General features: G+C 32.4%; 2 protein-coding genes across 2 annotated transcripts; both read left to right on the top strand.

The window, feature by feature from the left end:
* Positions 1–4808: 4808 nt before the first annotated feature.
* On the top strand, positions 4809–12733 carry LOC120143468 (ubiquitin carboxyl-terminal hydrolase 25-like). The gene is made up of 8 exons (XM_039157782.1): positions 4809–5554; positions 6622–6697; positions 6814–6906; positions 7699–7785; positions 7860–8899; positions 9242–9370; positions 12269–12395; positions 12510–12733. The coding sequence occupies exons 1-7, from the start codon at positions 4899–4901 to the stop codon at positions 12390–12392; spliced, it is 2205 nt and encodes a 734-aa protein (XP_039013713.1). The 5' UTR covers positions 4809–4898; the 3' UTR covers positions 12393–12395; positions 12510–12733.
* Positions 12734–13321: 588 nt separating this feature from the next.
* LOC120143346 (probable glutathione S-transferase) lies at positions 13322–14947 on the top strand. The gene is made up of 2 exons (XM_039157692.1): positions 13322–13668; positions 14233–14947. Exons 1-2 carry the CDS (start codon positions 13351–13353, stop codon positions 14578–14580), a joined length of 666 nt encoding a protein of 221 aa, XP_039013623.1. The 5' UTR covers positions 13322–13350; the 3' UTR covers positions 14581–14947.
* Positions 14948–15400: the final 453 nt, after the last annotated feature.

Genomic DNA, 15400 nt, shown 5'->3' with positions numbered 1-15400 from the left:
TTGTTTCTTTTAAAATATCCTAATTTAACATTTATTATCAGACTACTTGATCACATAAAATCATAATATACTATACTATTTATTTTCCAATTTACATCAGTTTTTAGGCCACCACTAGACAATTTAACAATGTTTTATATCACAATTAAAACGACATAATTTAAATTTTTTATCAATTAACCTTTAAATATATTATTACACTCGTACAATTAACATTTTGTTCTATTTCCATCTCTTTTATGATATTTTCCCATATTACTTTATTTCACATTTTAATATAACTCTCGTGTTCACATGTAAACATATGAAATGTCTGTAATCGATTTATTTAATGAAAATTTCTTTTGATTGTTGTTTACCGCCACACGACCACCCACTGATAACAACTAGTATCATAATTTCACATCCTACGCATCAACTTCCTTAAGATAAGTAATTATCTTTTAACCTTAGTTATCCACAATTTGGATTAAGCATGCACTATATAATTATGAGAAATACTAATAAACATAAAATTTATCTTACTATGATAGTTACCACTTACTTCTTGATAAGGTACTATATAGACATCCCATATTTGATGTATTATATCTTCTTCGTTCTAGTTTAACACACATATAAAGAAACTACTGTTAATCATAAAATTTACTTTCGTATTCAAATTATTTAACTCATACTTATTAAATCACATAACTATAATATGCAACTTATATATTATTACAAACCATCGTATAACAAATAATATAAATCCATTTAATTAAGATTTGTCCAACTCATTTCATATACAAATTAATTTATAATACAATTTTTTATCTATAACCGTTCCATGTTAAATCGAACATCAAATCAATATTGTGTATTTCTTCCTATAATGTTCTTTTTCTTATAATGTTTCTCTTTTCTGTCTTGTTCCTTTCTCTTATACTGTTATATATCTTATACTGTACAGTTTCATATACTATATCATTTATTGTACTATTTCTTTATTTTCATTTTATAGCTTAGTACATAATCATGAGAATATTTGATACCCAAGTCTCATTGAGTGTACACTTGAATGCACTTAAAAGTGTCTCGTAGATGTATTTGCACTCGAAAGTGCCTCGTAAAATTACACCATAGGTTCCATATAAACATGTATCATATAGTGACTCCACCTTATGCACCACAAAGGTACACAAGTCTCATTGAGTGATCAGTATAATATTCAATTATTATTCCTCCTCATACACTACAAAGGTACATGAGTCTCATTGAGTGATCCGTGCAGTATTCAATTATCACTCCACCTCATGCACCACAAAGGTACATGAGTCTCATTGGGTGATATGTGCAGTACTCAATTATCACTCCACCTCATGCACCAAAAAAGTACATGAGTCTCATTGAGTGATCTGTACAATATTAAACAATCACTTCATATATTATTTTAACATATATTAATACTTTAATTAATTTAATAACTCATGGTCGTATAAATATTCTAAAAATATTATTAACGTATATGCAATACTAATTTCTTTTACCAAATTGAAACTAACTTTAATTCTATTAAATTATCCTTCTAAGTCCCTTAAATAATCATTATTATTAATTTTTACAATCATTCACTTGATTTTTCAGCATTTCACATTTAACACTAATAAACTTTTCTTTCGATTATAAATCCAATATTTCGTATATAAACAAATTAGTTCCTTAATATTCAATTTAAATCCATTTCAATTATTTTATATGACTTCTCATATTGAGCCAAATTCCAAATTAACTATTCAAGTCCCTCTAATAATTGTTTAGACATTACACATCATCTCATACTCAATTTCTATTTTAATTCCTAATTTCTTTATATTTACAATTTAGTCCTTTAACATATACATTCTTCCAAATTCGATTATAAATCCATAATATCATAATTTTAACCATAGGGTAGATTCTTTTAGTCTTTCATCTCAACTTTTCTATTTTATTTAATATAGTCCTTTTTGTCATTTAGTACTAAATTCAAGCATTCTAAAACAAATTTAAATATTCCAACAACATGTTCAATTTCTATTCATTAACTTATACCAATGTCCATTTCAAACCCACGACTTATAATTTAACCTTTAATCTTAACAATTTTACAAATTTAACTTGAATTCAAGCTTTAATTAATATAACCAAAATTTCAATCATTTTAATTAAAACATAACACCTTAATAATTTCACAATTTTCACTTAAGTCCTTACTTTATCCATAATTTATGATTAGTTCCCAAACTTTAACAAATTTCCAAATTAGTCCAATTTCACATTTTAAAATCAAATTCAACATTCTAACTTTTAAATTTCAGCGTATTATACCATATATTAAATAATTGCACTTAGTACCTAACTTTTCAAAAAATTTCAAATAGTTCCTTATAATTTTTCAAATTCTCAATTTAATCCAAATCACCATCTAGACATAAAATTTAGCATTCAAAGTTTTAATTTCAACATAATACATCAATTATTAAACAGGTGGAAATTTCTAAAATCAGTCCTTGAACTTTTCAATTTATTAAAATTAAACCACCAAATATTAAATTCTTACACTATAGTCACTTAATCGATGTTTGGGGTATTACAGAATCTTAAGCTAAGACGGGAAGAATTGAGAAGTCCTGTGAACAAAGAAAAAAATACCAAAAGTTAGTAGGTAAACTAATATATTTGTCACTTACTATAACTGTTATAGCTTTTCCTATCAATATAGTGAGTCAATATGTGAATGATCCGAGGAAAGAACAAGTAGAGGCTGTGAACCGAATTCTAAGATACTTGAAAATGAGAATTTTCTCAGATTCAAGTTGGACAGGAGAATTAACTGATAGAAGATCCTCAATTGATTATTGTTCATTCGTTTGGGGAAATCTGGTCACTTGAAGAAGTAAAAGACAAGCTATGGTTTCTTGAAGTAGTGCAGAAGCAGAGTTTATAGCAATGACACTTTAAATCTGTGAGGGATTAGGTAACAAAAATTGTTAACTGAGTTGGGATTATGTGATAATAAATATTTTGAACTCCACAGTGACAGTAAATCCGCAATCAACACTGCAAAGAATCTAGTTCACCATAACCGAACAAAGCATGTAGAGATTGATAGACATTTTATCTCTGAAAAAGTAAATGGCAGATTAGTAAAGCTCAACTATGTTCCTACTAGAAATCAATTGACATATATTCTCACCAAGACACTTTTTAAGAATTACCTTTGATGAGATCATATCCAAGCTGGGTCTTTTTAACATTTACTCGTTAGCTTGAGGGAGAGTGTTGGTTATACGATAATATTGTTTTGTATATATTAGTTGTTTAATATAATACCAACTCTTGGAAAGTTTTATGGATAAAGATAACTACAGGGTAGTTTAGTTTTAACCAAACTCTTCCTAGACAGTGTATAAAGGATTGTATCTACCAGAAACTTATCTGAAATAATACGATCAATTTTTCCTCTTTCTCTAAATCTCAATTATCAACACTCATGCTTTGGTTTTGTCATAAATTTCGAATAAATTTCTAGCTTTTGTTGTAACATTCCGATTCTTTTCTGTTATTATTTTGTAGCCATTTCTGGCGTGGCGGCATACAATAATCATAGGTTGAAAAGGGAAGCATCTCGCAATATCTCCGACGACGCCCAAGATGCGCAGACCATTCCGATGACTACATCCTCAAATCCGAACAGATAGTTATGTTCAACACTAATCTGCCAAGATGGTGTTGAAAGTATAAAATAATTGCAAGAATCAAAGCTACTCGGAACCCCCAGTTAATCTCATCGCCCCTGTTTATTTCGGAATGTTCATCACACACTGCAGGCAAAAAAAAACCATGTCCCGACTTTTCGATTACAGATTTGTCGCAGTTTTAATTGGAGAAATCGCCCTGCTGGGATGAGGTAAAGTAGAATAACTGTAAAGAAATACTTGGACTGTTTTAAACTACAGTGTTACTATGATTTTTGCTTTTGCTCCGTCTTAAATGTACTCTGCTTTATTGGATCGAATTAGAGGTCCATGCTCATGTTGACTCGGGTTTGGTTTTAAACAGTAAAAATTTATTTACCCAAACTTAAATAGACTTTAAAGCTCGTTTTACTGTTTAAAATTACATTAAATATGAAAATATCCTTTTTTTTATATGTTATTTATTATCATCATATTAAATTTATGTAAAATATTTCCATTATTTAAATGGTAATCTAAATGGAGTTGAATCTATAAGCGTACTTGACGGTAATAGAGAGTGTTATTATCTTTAGAAGTATCATGTTTATACAACAGAACTTATAAAGTGTACGTTGTCAATAATTAAAAAAAAATTAACTTAAATAATGTAATAATACATTATATTTAAATTATTTTATTTATTATTTAAATAGTAATTTGAAAATTTTATTTTTAATGTATTACTTTTACTTAATTAAAAAATACAGTAATTTATTTCTTCTCATTCACATGTTATGCCAATATATTAAAGAAAACTTGTATTTAGAGCTTTAAATTTTATTAATTTAGTTCTTTTACCTTTAAATATATTTTCCCCAATTACAACTTATTTTATTATCGGCTTGACAGTAAGGTATAAGTAAGCCCAAAATACTAAAAGCCTAAGAAAAACAAAACGATGGACCCTTAACATAAAAGAAAAACCCAAAATCGAAGATGAAGAGAAGGGAAAACTGAAAAGAAAATAAATAAAATATTTTTTTTTGAAGCAACGAGCCCTCGCGATTTTTCTTATTTCCTTTGAGAAGGGGGGATTTTGATTTTGAGAGCAAATTTTCCCGGAAAATTGAAGGATATGCGATTCTGGCGGTGTGGGTGGCCGTCCGATGAGAGATCGTCGAAGGAGGATCATCGTCGTTGATGGGATTTGTCGAGTTACAAATGACTTGGCAGCCGAGTCTACTAAGTGAAAAACGGAAGAAGGGACCCCCTTTAGGCTTAAGAAACCTCGGCAACTCGTGTTACCTCAACAGCGTTCTTCAGTGTCTCACCTACACTCCACCGCTCGCCAATTTCTGCCTCCGCTCCCGACACTCCTCCTCCTGCGACGCCTCCGCCTCCAAAAAACCCCGCGAGTGCCCCTTCTGTATCCTTGAAGCGTGGATTGCACGCTCCTTAACCCTCGATCTCACCCTCGACTCGCCTTCCAAGATCCAAAGCTGCATTAAAATCTTCGCTGAACACTTCCGGTTCGGCAGACAAGAGGACGCCCATGAGTTCTTGAGGTACGTCATCGACGCTTGCCATAACACATGTCTTCGTTTAAAGAAATTGCGGCGAAAGGGAGGTGTAGGCGGGGGAGAAGCAGTGAATGGCAATACCGTAGTTAAAGAGATCTTCGGGGGTGCTTTGCAAAGTCAGGTTAAGTGCTTGGGGTGTGGTGGGGAGTCGAATAAAGTTGATGAGATTATGGATATTAGTCTTGATATTTTGAACAGTGGTTCACTTAAAGAAGCTATGCACAAGTTTTTCCAACCTGAGGTTTTGGATGGAAATAATAAGTACAAGTGTGACAAGTAAGTTCGTGTTTCAATTTGTTTGAATTATCAGTATTATTTTTGCTTAGGTATGGTTTCATTGTTAGTTTTGCAACTTGGGTATTTTGCTTTCAAGTTAGAATAACAGCAAACAATTCTTTTGAAGAATATTGCATTTCATGTTGTTTACTTTTTACCCTTTAAGAATCCATTTAAGCAGAATACATACAGAAAAAGTAGTGCCAAAAGTAACAATAAGATGGTGGCTTGTTTTTTTGGTGTATTGTTGTTTGCTTTTGTTACATGCTTGAACTTTGGTGAAATAGGACAGGACGGAAAAGAACTGAAAAAAATAGTAATATAGTGTTTCTAGAGAACAAAATTTCACAGCCGTTTGTTTCTAGTGAACATAATCAACGCTTTGGATGGAAAAAATGAGTATAAGCGTGAGAAGTAAGTTCATGGTTCAATTAATTGCATTACATAGATATTATTTTGTTTGGCTATGATTTCATTGTTACTTTTGCGACTTGCTTTTGTGGCTTTCCAGTTAGAATAACAACCAATATTACTTCTGAAGAGTACGACTTTTTACCCGTTAATAACCACTCAAGAATCAGAAAACAAATAGGAAAAAAATAAATAAGTGTCTGAAGTAACAATGAAATGGGGTCTTGTTATTACAGGAATAAAATTCTTGAGGCACTCTTTTTCTCCTTCCAATTTCCGTTGAGCTATTTTGGTAGCTTGATGGTTATGAAGGGGGGTTTTTAATGAGACCTCCCATTTTTATAAAAAAAATGGGGTCTTGTTTATGTATTGTTGTTTTCTTTTGTTTAATGCTTTTATTTTGGAAGAATGGGATAGGGATGAGAAGAACTTAAAAACTAGTAATATAGTGTTTCTAGATAACAAAATTTTACTGTTGCATGTAGTGTTTCTAGTGAGTTTGTAACTTTTTATCCAAATTTTGACTTTATTTCGACTCTTTATGAGGAAAAACAAATAGAAAAAATGCAAGAGAAAGAAACAAACTGAATTGAGCCTAGTTAAACACTTTGCTTGTATTTTTTTTTGTTTTGAATTAGAAACTTATGGTTGTTTAGTTGTAAGAAATTGGCTGCAGCAAGGAAGCAACTGTCTATAGGACAAGCACCAAATATCCTTGTTATTCAACTGAAGGTAAGTTACAGAATTTCGTTTATGTTTCCATTCTGATTTATATGGTTGCTTACGTTAGTCTTCATTATTATTATTATTTTTGGAGTAAGTGAATGATTGTTAGATTGTTATGGCAGAGATTTGAGGGAATACTTGGTGCGAAGATTGATAGGCTAATTACATTTGATGAAGTTTTGGTTCTTTCAAGCTTCATGTCCAAAGCAAGCCAGGTTTGTTATGTTGTTAATTTTGCATGTAAGTTTGTTCAGTCGGTAAAAGTTACAGTTGCATGCTTGCAGCATTCTACGGATTCTAGAATCTGAGTTTGATTTTGTGGATGATAACGATATAGTAAGAGTTACAAGTCAAATATTTTTTTGAAAAGTACAAGTCAAATAATAATATTTCTAGGTGAGATGTTATAAATGAGTTCTTTGCAAATAATTTATTTCCTGGGACAGGTTAATTGCTTGCTGCTGTCAGAGTTCTGTAGATGTCATATTAGCATTATATTTTATGAGCTTTTTTAGCTTGTGTAGAGTAGCTATGAACCTGCCTTGTGCTTGTTTTACTAAATGATTGGGGGAAATTATAGTATCTTTATGTGTTTGCTAGCAATGCTTATCTTTTGGATTTTCTAGGATAATAACGTGCCTGAATATCTCAACTAGCTGTCATATTTAACAGGGTACTATTTTTGGGTCAGTACTCTCTGTGGGTGAGTGGTACTATGAAATAAATATTACATTTAGTTCAATCATGTCATTGGTTTGCTTTCAATGTTGAATAAGTCTTGCACTATTACCGTAGAGGAAGGAGAGTGAATGTTAGTGATTGATAAGGATTACATTATTTGGTTGTTGAAGTTTATGCATGGTTCTATCAATTGAATTTAATGCACTCAAAAACATGTTCTTTGTTATCCTGCATAAAGTATTCTCTTCTACAGTTCTACTGGTTGTATTCCGTATATCCTATATTACTTTTTTTCTTTTGTGATTTTGTTGGTATTTTCAATGCAGAATCCACAGCCAGTGTATAAACTATTTGGTACAATTGTGCACTCAGGATACTCACCAGAATCTGGGCATTATTATGCATATATTAAGGTGCTTATGTTCTCCTGTGTCTTCAATGCCACCGATGTTGAGTAGTTACTGACATTAGTTCTCTATTTGTAAAGGATGCAATGGGCAGGTGGTATTGCTGCAATGACTCCTTTGTCTCACTTTCAACCTTACAGGAGGTCTTGTCTGAGAAGGCTTATATTCTTTTCTTCTCTCGTGCTAACCAAAGGACAGGGTCTCACAGTACCATTGTTTCTTCTAATGGAGTTAAACCACGTGATTCTAATGGAAGTGAGGCATCCAAAATCCTGAAGGCGGCTCAATTGAAACCAGTCCAAACAAAACCTCAGGCTGAGCAATCTTCACAGGAGGTTGGAAAACTGTCTTCTAGCCCGTGTGTGAAATTCAATATTTCTGAAAAGCCTGGTCCCAGAAATCTTCCTCTTAAGAGTGATGGAAAAGTTGATTTCCATAAGACTCAGACCATTTCTGTGAATGGAGTTTCAATGGATTCAATTCGTATGGAGAAGAATGAGAAAGACACTTTGTCATTGATGAAGAGGAATGGTACAGACAAAATTGGAAAAGTTGATGTTGTTGCTGGTGGAAATAACCAACAATTTGCATGGTCCAATGGAAATAAACCAGATTCTTTTGTAGTTAATGGTACCAGGAGCATGGCGGTCGGAGGGCAGATTAATACTATGCTTTCTGATGCCTCTGATAACTCAGGAAGAAAGAAAAGTTCAGAAAACTCTTGTGCTATTTCAGTACCAAAGAGAAAATCAGATGATTCTTATGATATTTTAGGGACAAAAAGAAAATCCGAAGATTCTTCTGATGTCTCTGGGGCAAAGAGAAAATATGAAAATTCCTGTAATTTCTCGGGGACAAAGAGAATATCTGAAGATTCCTGTAATTTACCAGGGCCAAAAAGAAAATCAGATGACACTATTGATAACTTTGTTCCAATGACAAAGCCGAAAGACTCCTCTTTGAACGTAGGGGGAAACAGAAAATTTAAAGACTCGTGTGATCACTCAGGGCTAAAGAAAACAGAAGACACTGGTGATTTCTCGATGCTAAAGGGAAAATCCTGTGTTTTGCTTTCCCAGGATGCTCAATCTCAAGCAGAAGTTGAAAAGATGAAAGAAATGTAAGCTACCTTTTTATCTCAATTGCTCTAGGGATGCCTTTTATCTAGATGTTGCATGTTCTATGTAACTTAATAGGTTCTCTTTCTTTTAATATATTGTTTTTTGTGGTTTTTCATGCCTGATATGTCTTTGAATTGTGAGTTCAATTAGTTCGAACTAGGGTGTTTTGCTTGACCACATTTGGCTGTAGTTATCCAGCTCAAACTTGTCAAAGTTATGTAGTGTTTCTTTACTATCCACCTATTACTTGGGTTGTGTTTAACTTCATCAGAAGTTGTGCTTTTATTCATCTTAATATTTTTTATATTTTTACATGCTTGATTCTGGTATAAATTTACCAGGTTGAAAAACAAAGCTTCCTCAGTTTTGCGATCTTGTGGTTGGTATGTTGATGTTTACAATTTCATGTATTCAAAGAAGCAGTCATATGCACAGGAGACTGGAAGCACCCAGAGTGACAATGATTTAGAGTAAGCCTTTCTTATACTGTTAAGTAACAGTCTTTTATGTGCAAAATTTAATTCTATCTGCACTTCAAGTATGCTTGATTTTCTTTAGGAATTTATGTTCTTTGTTGTGGCTAGTTTTTGATGCATTTGAGTTGCTGTAGATTTCCCATCTAAATTAGTTACAACTTACATATAAAGGATGGAGTTTCTTTTTTTGAATAACCCATGCTGATTGGATTTGGCGCAAATAGCTTTTGAGTAAAGAAATTGATTTCCAACGCTTTTTAACAAATCACAGTATTTCTGTTTTCATCACAACACGTAACTGAATCCTTTTCAGAAACAATTACACATTGAATATATGTAGGTGTGCTACCCAGTTTTCTGAAATTGGTAGTCAAAGTAGAGAAGTCAAAATGTGTCATGAACCAATTTTAGGTACTCTTCCCCAAGTTAAGTTGCTTCAGCCTTTTCTTTTCCCTCATCCCTGTCTGATACTATACTAACGTCCTATACATAGATATGGAGATATTTCCTCCTTGGGATATTCCAAGGAAAAAGGGATGGCAGAATGACCCGAACCCAACGGAGAAATCGAAACCCGGCCAAGTTCGGGTCGGATCTGGTATCGGGGTAAAATTCGGAGATTTTTTCGGGTTCGGGGCAAGGTATCCCCGCCCCGCCCCAATTATATATATATATAAAATATTTTTTTTATTTTTTATATTAATTATATATATATAACTTTATATTTTTTATATTAATTATATATATATAATATTTTATATATTTTATATTAATTATATATAATATATAATATTTTTATATTTTTTCTATTTTTTTAATGAAAAATACGGTTTTTCTCGGGATTGGGTATAACATTTCGGGTCGGGGACGGGACAAAAAAAATCCCTGATGGGCGCCCCAATAAAAAACTCGACGGGGATCGGGGCGAGGACAGGGATTTATTTCGGGGACGGGGGAGCAAAACCCGCCCCGAACCCGTCCCGTTGCCATTCCTAGGAAAAACTCAGGACAAAATGACCATATTCGCATTCAGCACACAACACCCGATTTTAAGTAACATAGGTTTCTAGTGCATTTCATTTATTTCATTAAAGTATTAAAAAATGCTTTTATTTTCTTTCCTTTTCTCGATGCACTATCCAAATCTCATATATTTTCATATTCATTTTTCTCAACCGAAATTTTCTATTGAACACTCAGGTTTAACGTGTAATTTACATTGTAGATCATGGAACTTAACTTCAACTTTCATTTTGATCACAAACCTTTAGTTATATCAAATTAGACCATTTAACTTTTATTATTAATAAAGTCAGTCACTTCTACTAATACCCTTAAATAGTTCTAACAAAAAAACTTAAATTGACACTTCAACCTAACATGTTTTTCACATATCATTGTCGAATAACGTTTAATTGATAATTTCAATAATTTTTGTTAGATTTTTCTCGAACATTTCATTCAAGTAAATCCAAAGGAAAAAGAACATTATCTGATGATGATATGTTCTACGGTAGGGTGAGCAAAACTCGACTCGACTTGAAAAATCGATTTTTATTTTTCAATTTCTCGTTATTCAAGTTGAGTTATTCAAGTCAACTTGAATTATAAATTCGGTTTTCGAGTTCGAGTCGAGTTGAAATTTTGAATTTTCGAGTTACTCAAAAATAAAAAATTTGACCAAGTACTTTGATAGTTTTACGATTTAGTCTGATTTTATTATTTCTTCAATTCCTCCTCCATTTTAAGTCCATTTTTTACCAAATTTGAACCACATGCTCCTAAACAATAGTAGAATACATGTGTACTTTCAATTCCACTTTTTGATGACAAATTTTATATTTTTCAATTTAGTCTTTCAATTTTTCATAATCTTCTTATTTCTTCAATTCGTCATTTATTTTAAGTTCTTTTTTTTACCAAATTTGAGCCATAAGCTCCTAAACTATAGTAGATTACATGTGTACTTTCAATTCCTCTTTTTGATAACAATTTTTTTATTTTTCAATTTAGTCCTTCAATTTTTCATAATCTCCTTATTCCTTCAATTTGTGATTTATTTTAAGTTACTTTTTTACCAAATTTGAACCACATGCTCATATACTACAATAAAATACCTATGTAACTTTAATTGTTATTTTTTTTTAACTAAAGATATACTATTTTTTTATATAGTCCCTAAACTTTTCATTTTACTCAATTTGGTCTTTTGACTACAATTATTTGTAAATTCTTTCTTCTCATCAATTCCTTGACTCATTTATACTCTTATCAATATTTTACCCTCAATATACTTTCATTAAAATATAATATTATGAATATATTTTATAATTTTTTATTGTATTTGATATATTAAATAACATCATAATATGAAAGAATAATATATATATATATATATATATATATATAAAGTCAAAAAAATTGGAACAAATCATTGCCATAATACTATAAATAATTATAATAAAATTAGTACATAAACTCGAATAACTCGACTCGAAAAAATTTTAAGTTATGTTCGAGTTGTAAAATACGACTCGTCAACTCGAATAACTCAAAATTTTTTGACACGACTCGACTCGATCGAATGCTCACCGCTATTTAACGGTGTTAGAATAAGTGATTTCTTATATTAATAATAAAAGTTGAATAATCTAATTTTATTGAATTGAAGGTTTGTGATCTAAATGAAAGTTGAAGTCAGACTCCATGATCTAGAAAGTAAATTATCCAATGTTTAACACATGTGAATGTTTTTTCTGGAAATATGACTTTTCAAAGACCTACATACATGAAGGGCGTACTTGAATTCCAAATTTGAGTAACATGGCTTTATCGTAATTATTTTGTTTTATAAATAGAACTTTGGTTCATTCCTTAACTACTTTTATGCAGGAAGAAGCTGATTGCAGATGCAAAGCCAACCTTTATTCCACAAATATCCGAGTCACTGAAGGAGGTATTAATTAAACATCTCCAATCTTTCAGCCAAACAAACGGAGAATCTCCAGTTCCTTGACTGGTAATGTGACAAATAACTTTTAAATATTCAGTATCCTTTTATTCCGAATTCTGGTAATTATTTGATGCAATGAACTTGGCTAACAACTTACATTCTTGCCAATGCTTTCTGCAGTCGTGGTGTATAATCTGTATTGTAGATCGGTATTGTAGCGAGAGAACATTAGCCGGTGTACATTAATCCTCTCTTTGAGCAACTTACTGCGATGCCTGTTGTTGTCCCGATACCCGAGTTCAAATATTGCCGAAAGACTCAACCACTAAGTTGATTTTTCTTTTTCTGGCAAAGGAGTCTTTAATTCATTTTGTAAGATGTGCATTTTTGCGGAATACAAATTATTATCGTTAAAATCTTGATTTTTCATAGATGCATAAATGACAATTTTCCCATAAAAATTGTGGTGTCTATAATGAAAGCTATGAAATTGAGCTATCTTTGAGTAAATATGAATTGCTTGGTTCATGGAAAAGATTTTTTTTTGAAAGGTGAATAATTTTATTAGTATAAATGAGAACACTTGCATTGTTAGTATTCTCATTAAAAACCTCTATTCCTAAAAGTTGAAGAAAAAGAGTATACCCTAGCCAATGATCAATGGAAAAGACCATTATCAAAACATTCCTAAAAGGGGAAGAAAAAGAGTGTACCTTAGCTAATAATCAATGGAAAAGATCATTATCAAAACAAAAGAAAATATCAGTGATCAATGGAAGAGATCATTATTAAAACAAAAGAAAAGATCAGTGATCAAAACAGGAGTAATGTTAAATTTTACTGAGTAAATTGGAAAAATTGAAAAGTATGGTGAATGAAATAACAGAGAGTAAATTTCAGTGATTCAATGTGTAATTTATCCCCTACACATTGACTACAACCATAATCCCTTCAGCTTGAAGAAAAGAAAAGTTTCTGAGTTGATTCATAAACCTTTGAATCTGTTAGAGGTTTTCTAAAAATGGAAAATGAAGAGGTAATTCTGTTGGATTTATGGGCAAGCCCCTTCGGGATGAGAGCCAAGATCGCTTTGGCTTTGAAAGGGATAAACTACGAGCACAGGGATGAAGATTTGAGCAACAAGAGTGATTTGCTTTTAAAAACCAACCCTGTTCATAAGAAAATCCCGGTTCTCATCCACAATGGGAAACCCATTTGCGAGTCACTCATTATTGTTGAGTATATTGATGAGATTTGGCCTCACAAATTTCCCCTGCTCCCTCTTGATCCTTACCAAAGAGCCTCTGCAAGATTCTGGGCTGATTTCGTCGACAAGAAGGTATTTTATTCTTGATGATATGACATGATTAGATTCTGATTAATTTTTTTAGTTATTACAGGCCATAAATTTAGATTACTCTTTGCTGGTTATGAAATTCAATCTGCTCGAAATCATATGCAGTAATTGATGAATGCCTTCCCTATGGAGCAGAGTACATCCCTTTATCAAAATTTACCTTTAATGATGTGAAATTCAAGCTACTCGAAATAGTACCTTAGAGAGCAAGTTTTTGAACTCTAATGGTGGTTGTCTCCTATGCTAAATAGTATGTATAAGCTAATCTAGGTTTCGCATCAACATCTAGGTGACAAGTTGAAAATGATTAATTGTTTCTTTCCGGTCAATTTATCTACCTTAAAAGCTTTGGTGTTTATTTATTTAAAATATTACTACTTTGCCTGCAATGTCAAGAATAATTGCAGATCCTATCAATACTATGAAGAGATCTGATAGCTATATTATGGGAATCTATATTATTCCATAAGTAAATATTCAGATATGATTATAAGAATATGATCTTCTTAGTAAATGAGATGAATCCCTTTGGTGAATGAAATACAGATATATGGTGCTAGGAACAGGAAAATACGGACAGCAAAGGGAGAAGAGCAAGAAGCTGCAAAGGAAGAGCTCATCGAGAACTTGAAACTGTTGGAAGGAGAGCTCGGAAACAAGGCTTATTTCGGTGGGGAACATCTCGGTTATGTCGATGTTGTGTTGGTGCCGATTTATAGTTGGTTTTATACCAACGAAAAGTTTGGGAATTTCAGCTTCGAAACCGAGTGTCCGAAGCTGATTGCATGGGCAAAGAGGTGCTTCGAGCAAGAGAGTGTTTGCAAGTCCCTGCCTGATCAAGACAAAATCTACCAGCATGCTTTGCAATTGATGAAAAGGTCTGGATATGAGTAAAGTTCAAGACAAGAACAACAAGAGCCAGACTATGTCATTAGCTGTGTTTTGAAATAAATGGGGGCACTTAGTTGTGCTTTGGGATTGTGATTTGGTACTTGCAGGGTTTCAAATCGTGGTCGCGGTTGCGTTCGGTCATTTCGTGTTTACTGCGATTGCGGCCATAACGGGCGCTATTGCGACCGTAGCGGGCGCTATTACTGGTGTAGCGAGTATATCGGAAGGCATTGTTACCGTTATTTCGCGGACGCTATCACGGTCACGGACCGTTATTTAAAACCCTGGGTACTTGTTTTGCTTGGAGTGGAACTAAAATTGATTGAGAAAAGTAAGAAATTTAGTTTGATTGAGAGTAGGAAGTCTATTCTATTTTTTTTGTAGATTGGGAGTATGAAACATAGTTTGAGTAGATTTTTTTGTTATGCAAGTTTTATTTGGGGGTGAAATTAGAGCAACTACGCAGGACTAAAACACTAACCAACAAGTTACATATGAAGCAATGTCTTTATTCGGTTAAATCGAGCGAAAACTCGTCTCTTAAAAGTCATTTAATTGTTTTTAAAAGAAGATTTAGAGTTGATTGTACTACCTTCTGTCTTATTTTCGTTCATCCTTCAAAGATATCACCTTAATTAGTCAGGAAATCATTACAGTTAGTAAAGTATATGATTTCATACACTCGCATAATAAGATGAGACACGTTGTAGTCGCCTCCGAGTCTCAAATGAAGGGTCTCGTTGCTTATGGAACGATTGACAATCCCGAGAAGAAGAAGAAAACTCAACAGGAAAAAAGTAGTTCAAAATAAAAATATATAAAA

This window comes from Hibiscus syriacus, unplaced genomic scaffold (assembly GCF_006381635.1).
Source record: "Hibiscus syriacus cultivar Baekdansim isolate YM2019G1 unplaced genomic scaffold, ASM638163v2 tig00110847_pilon, whole genome shotgun sequence".
Classification (NCBI taxonomy): Eukaryota; Viridiplantae; Streptophyta; class Magnoliopsida; order Malvales; family Malvaceae; genus Hibiscus; species Hibiscus syriacus.
This window is presented reverse-complemented; position numbering and strand designations above follow the sequence as displayed.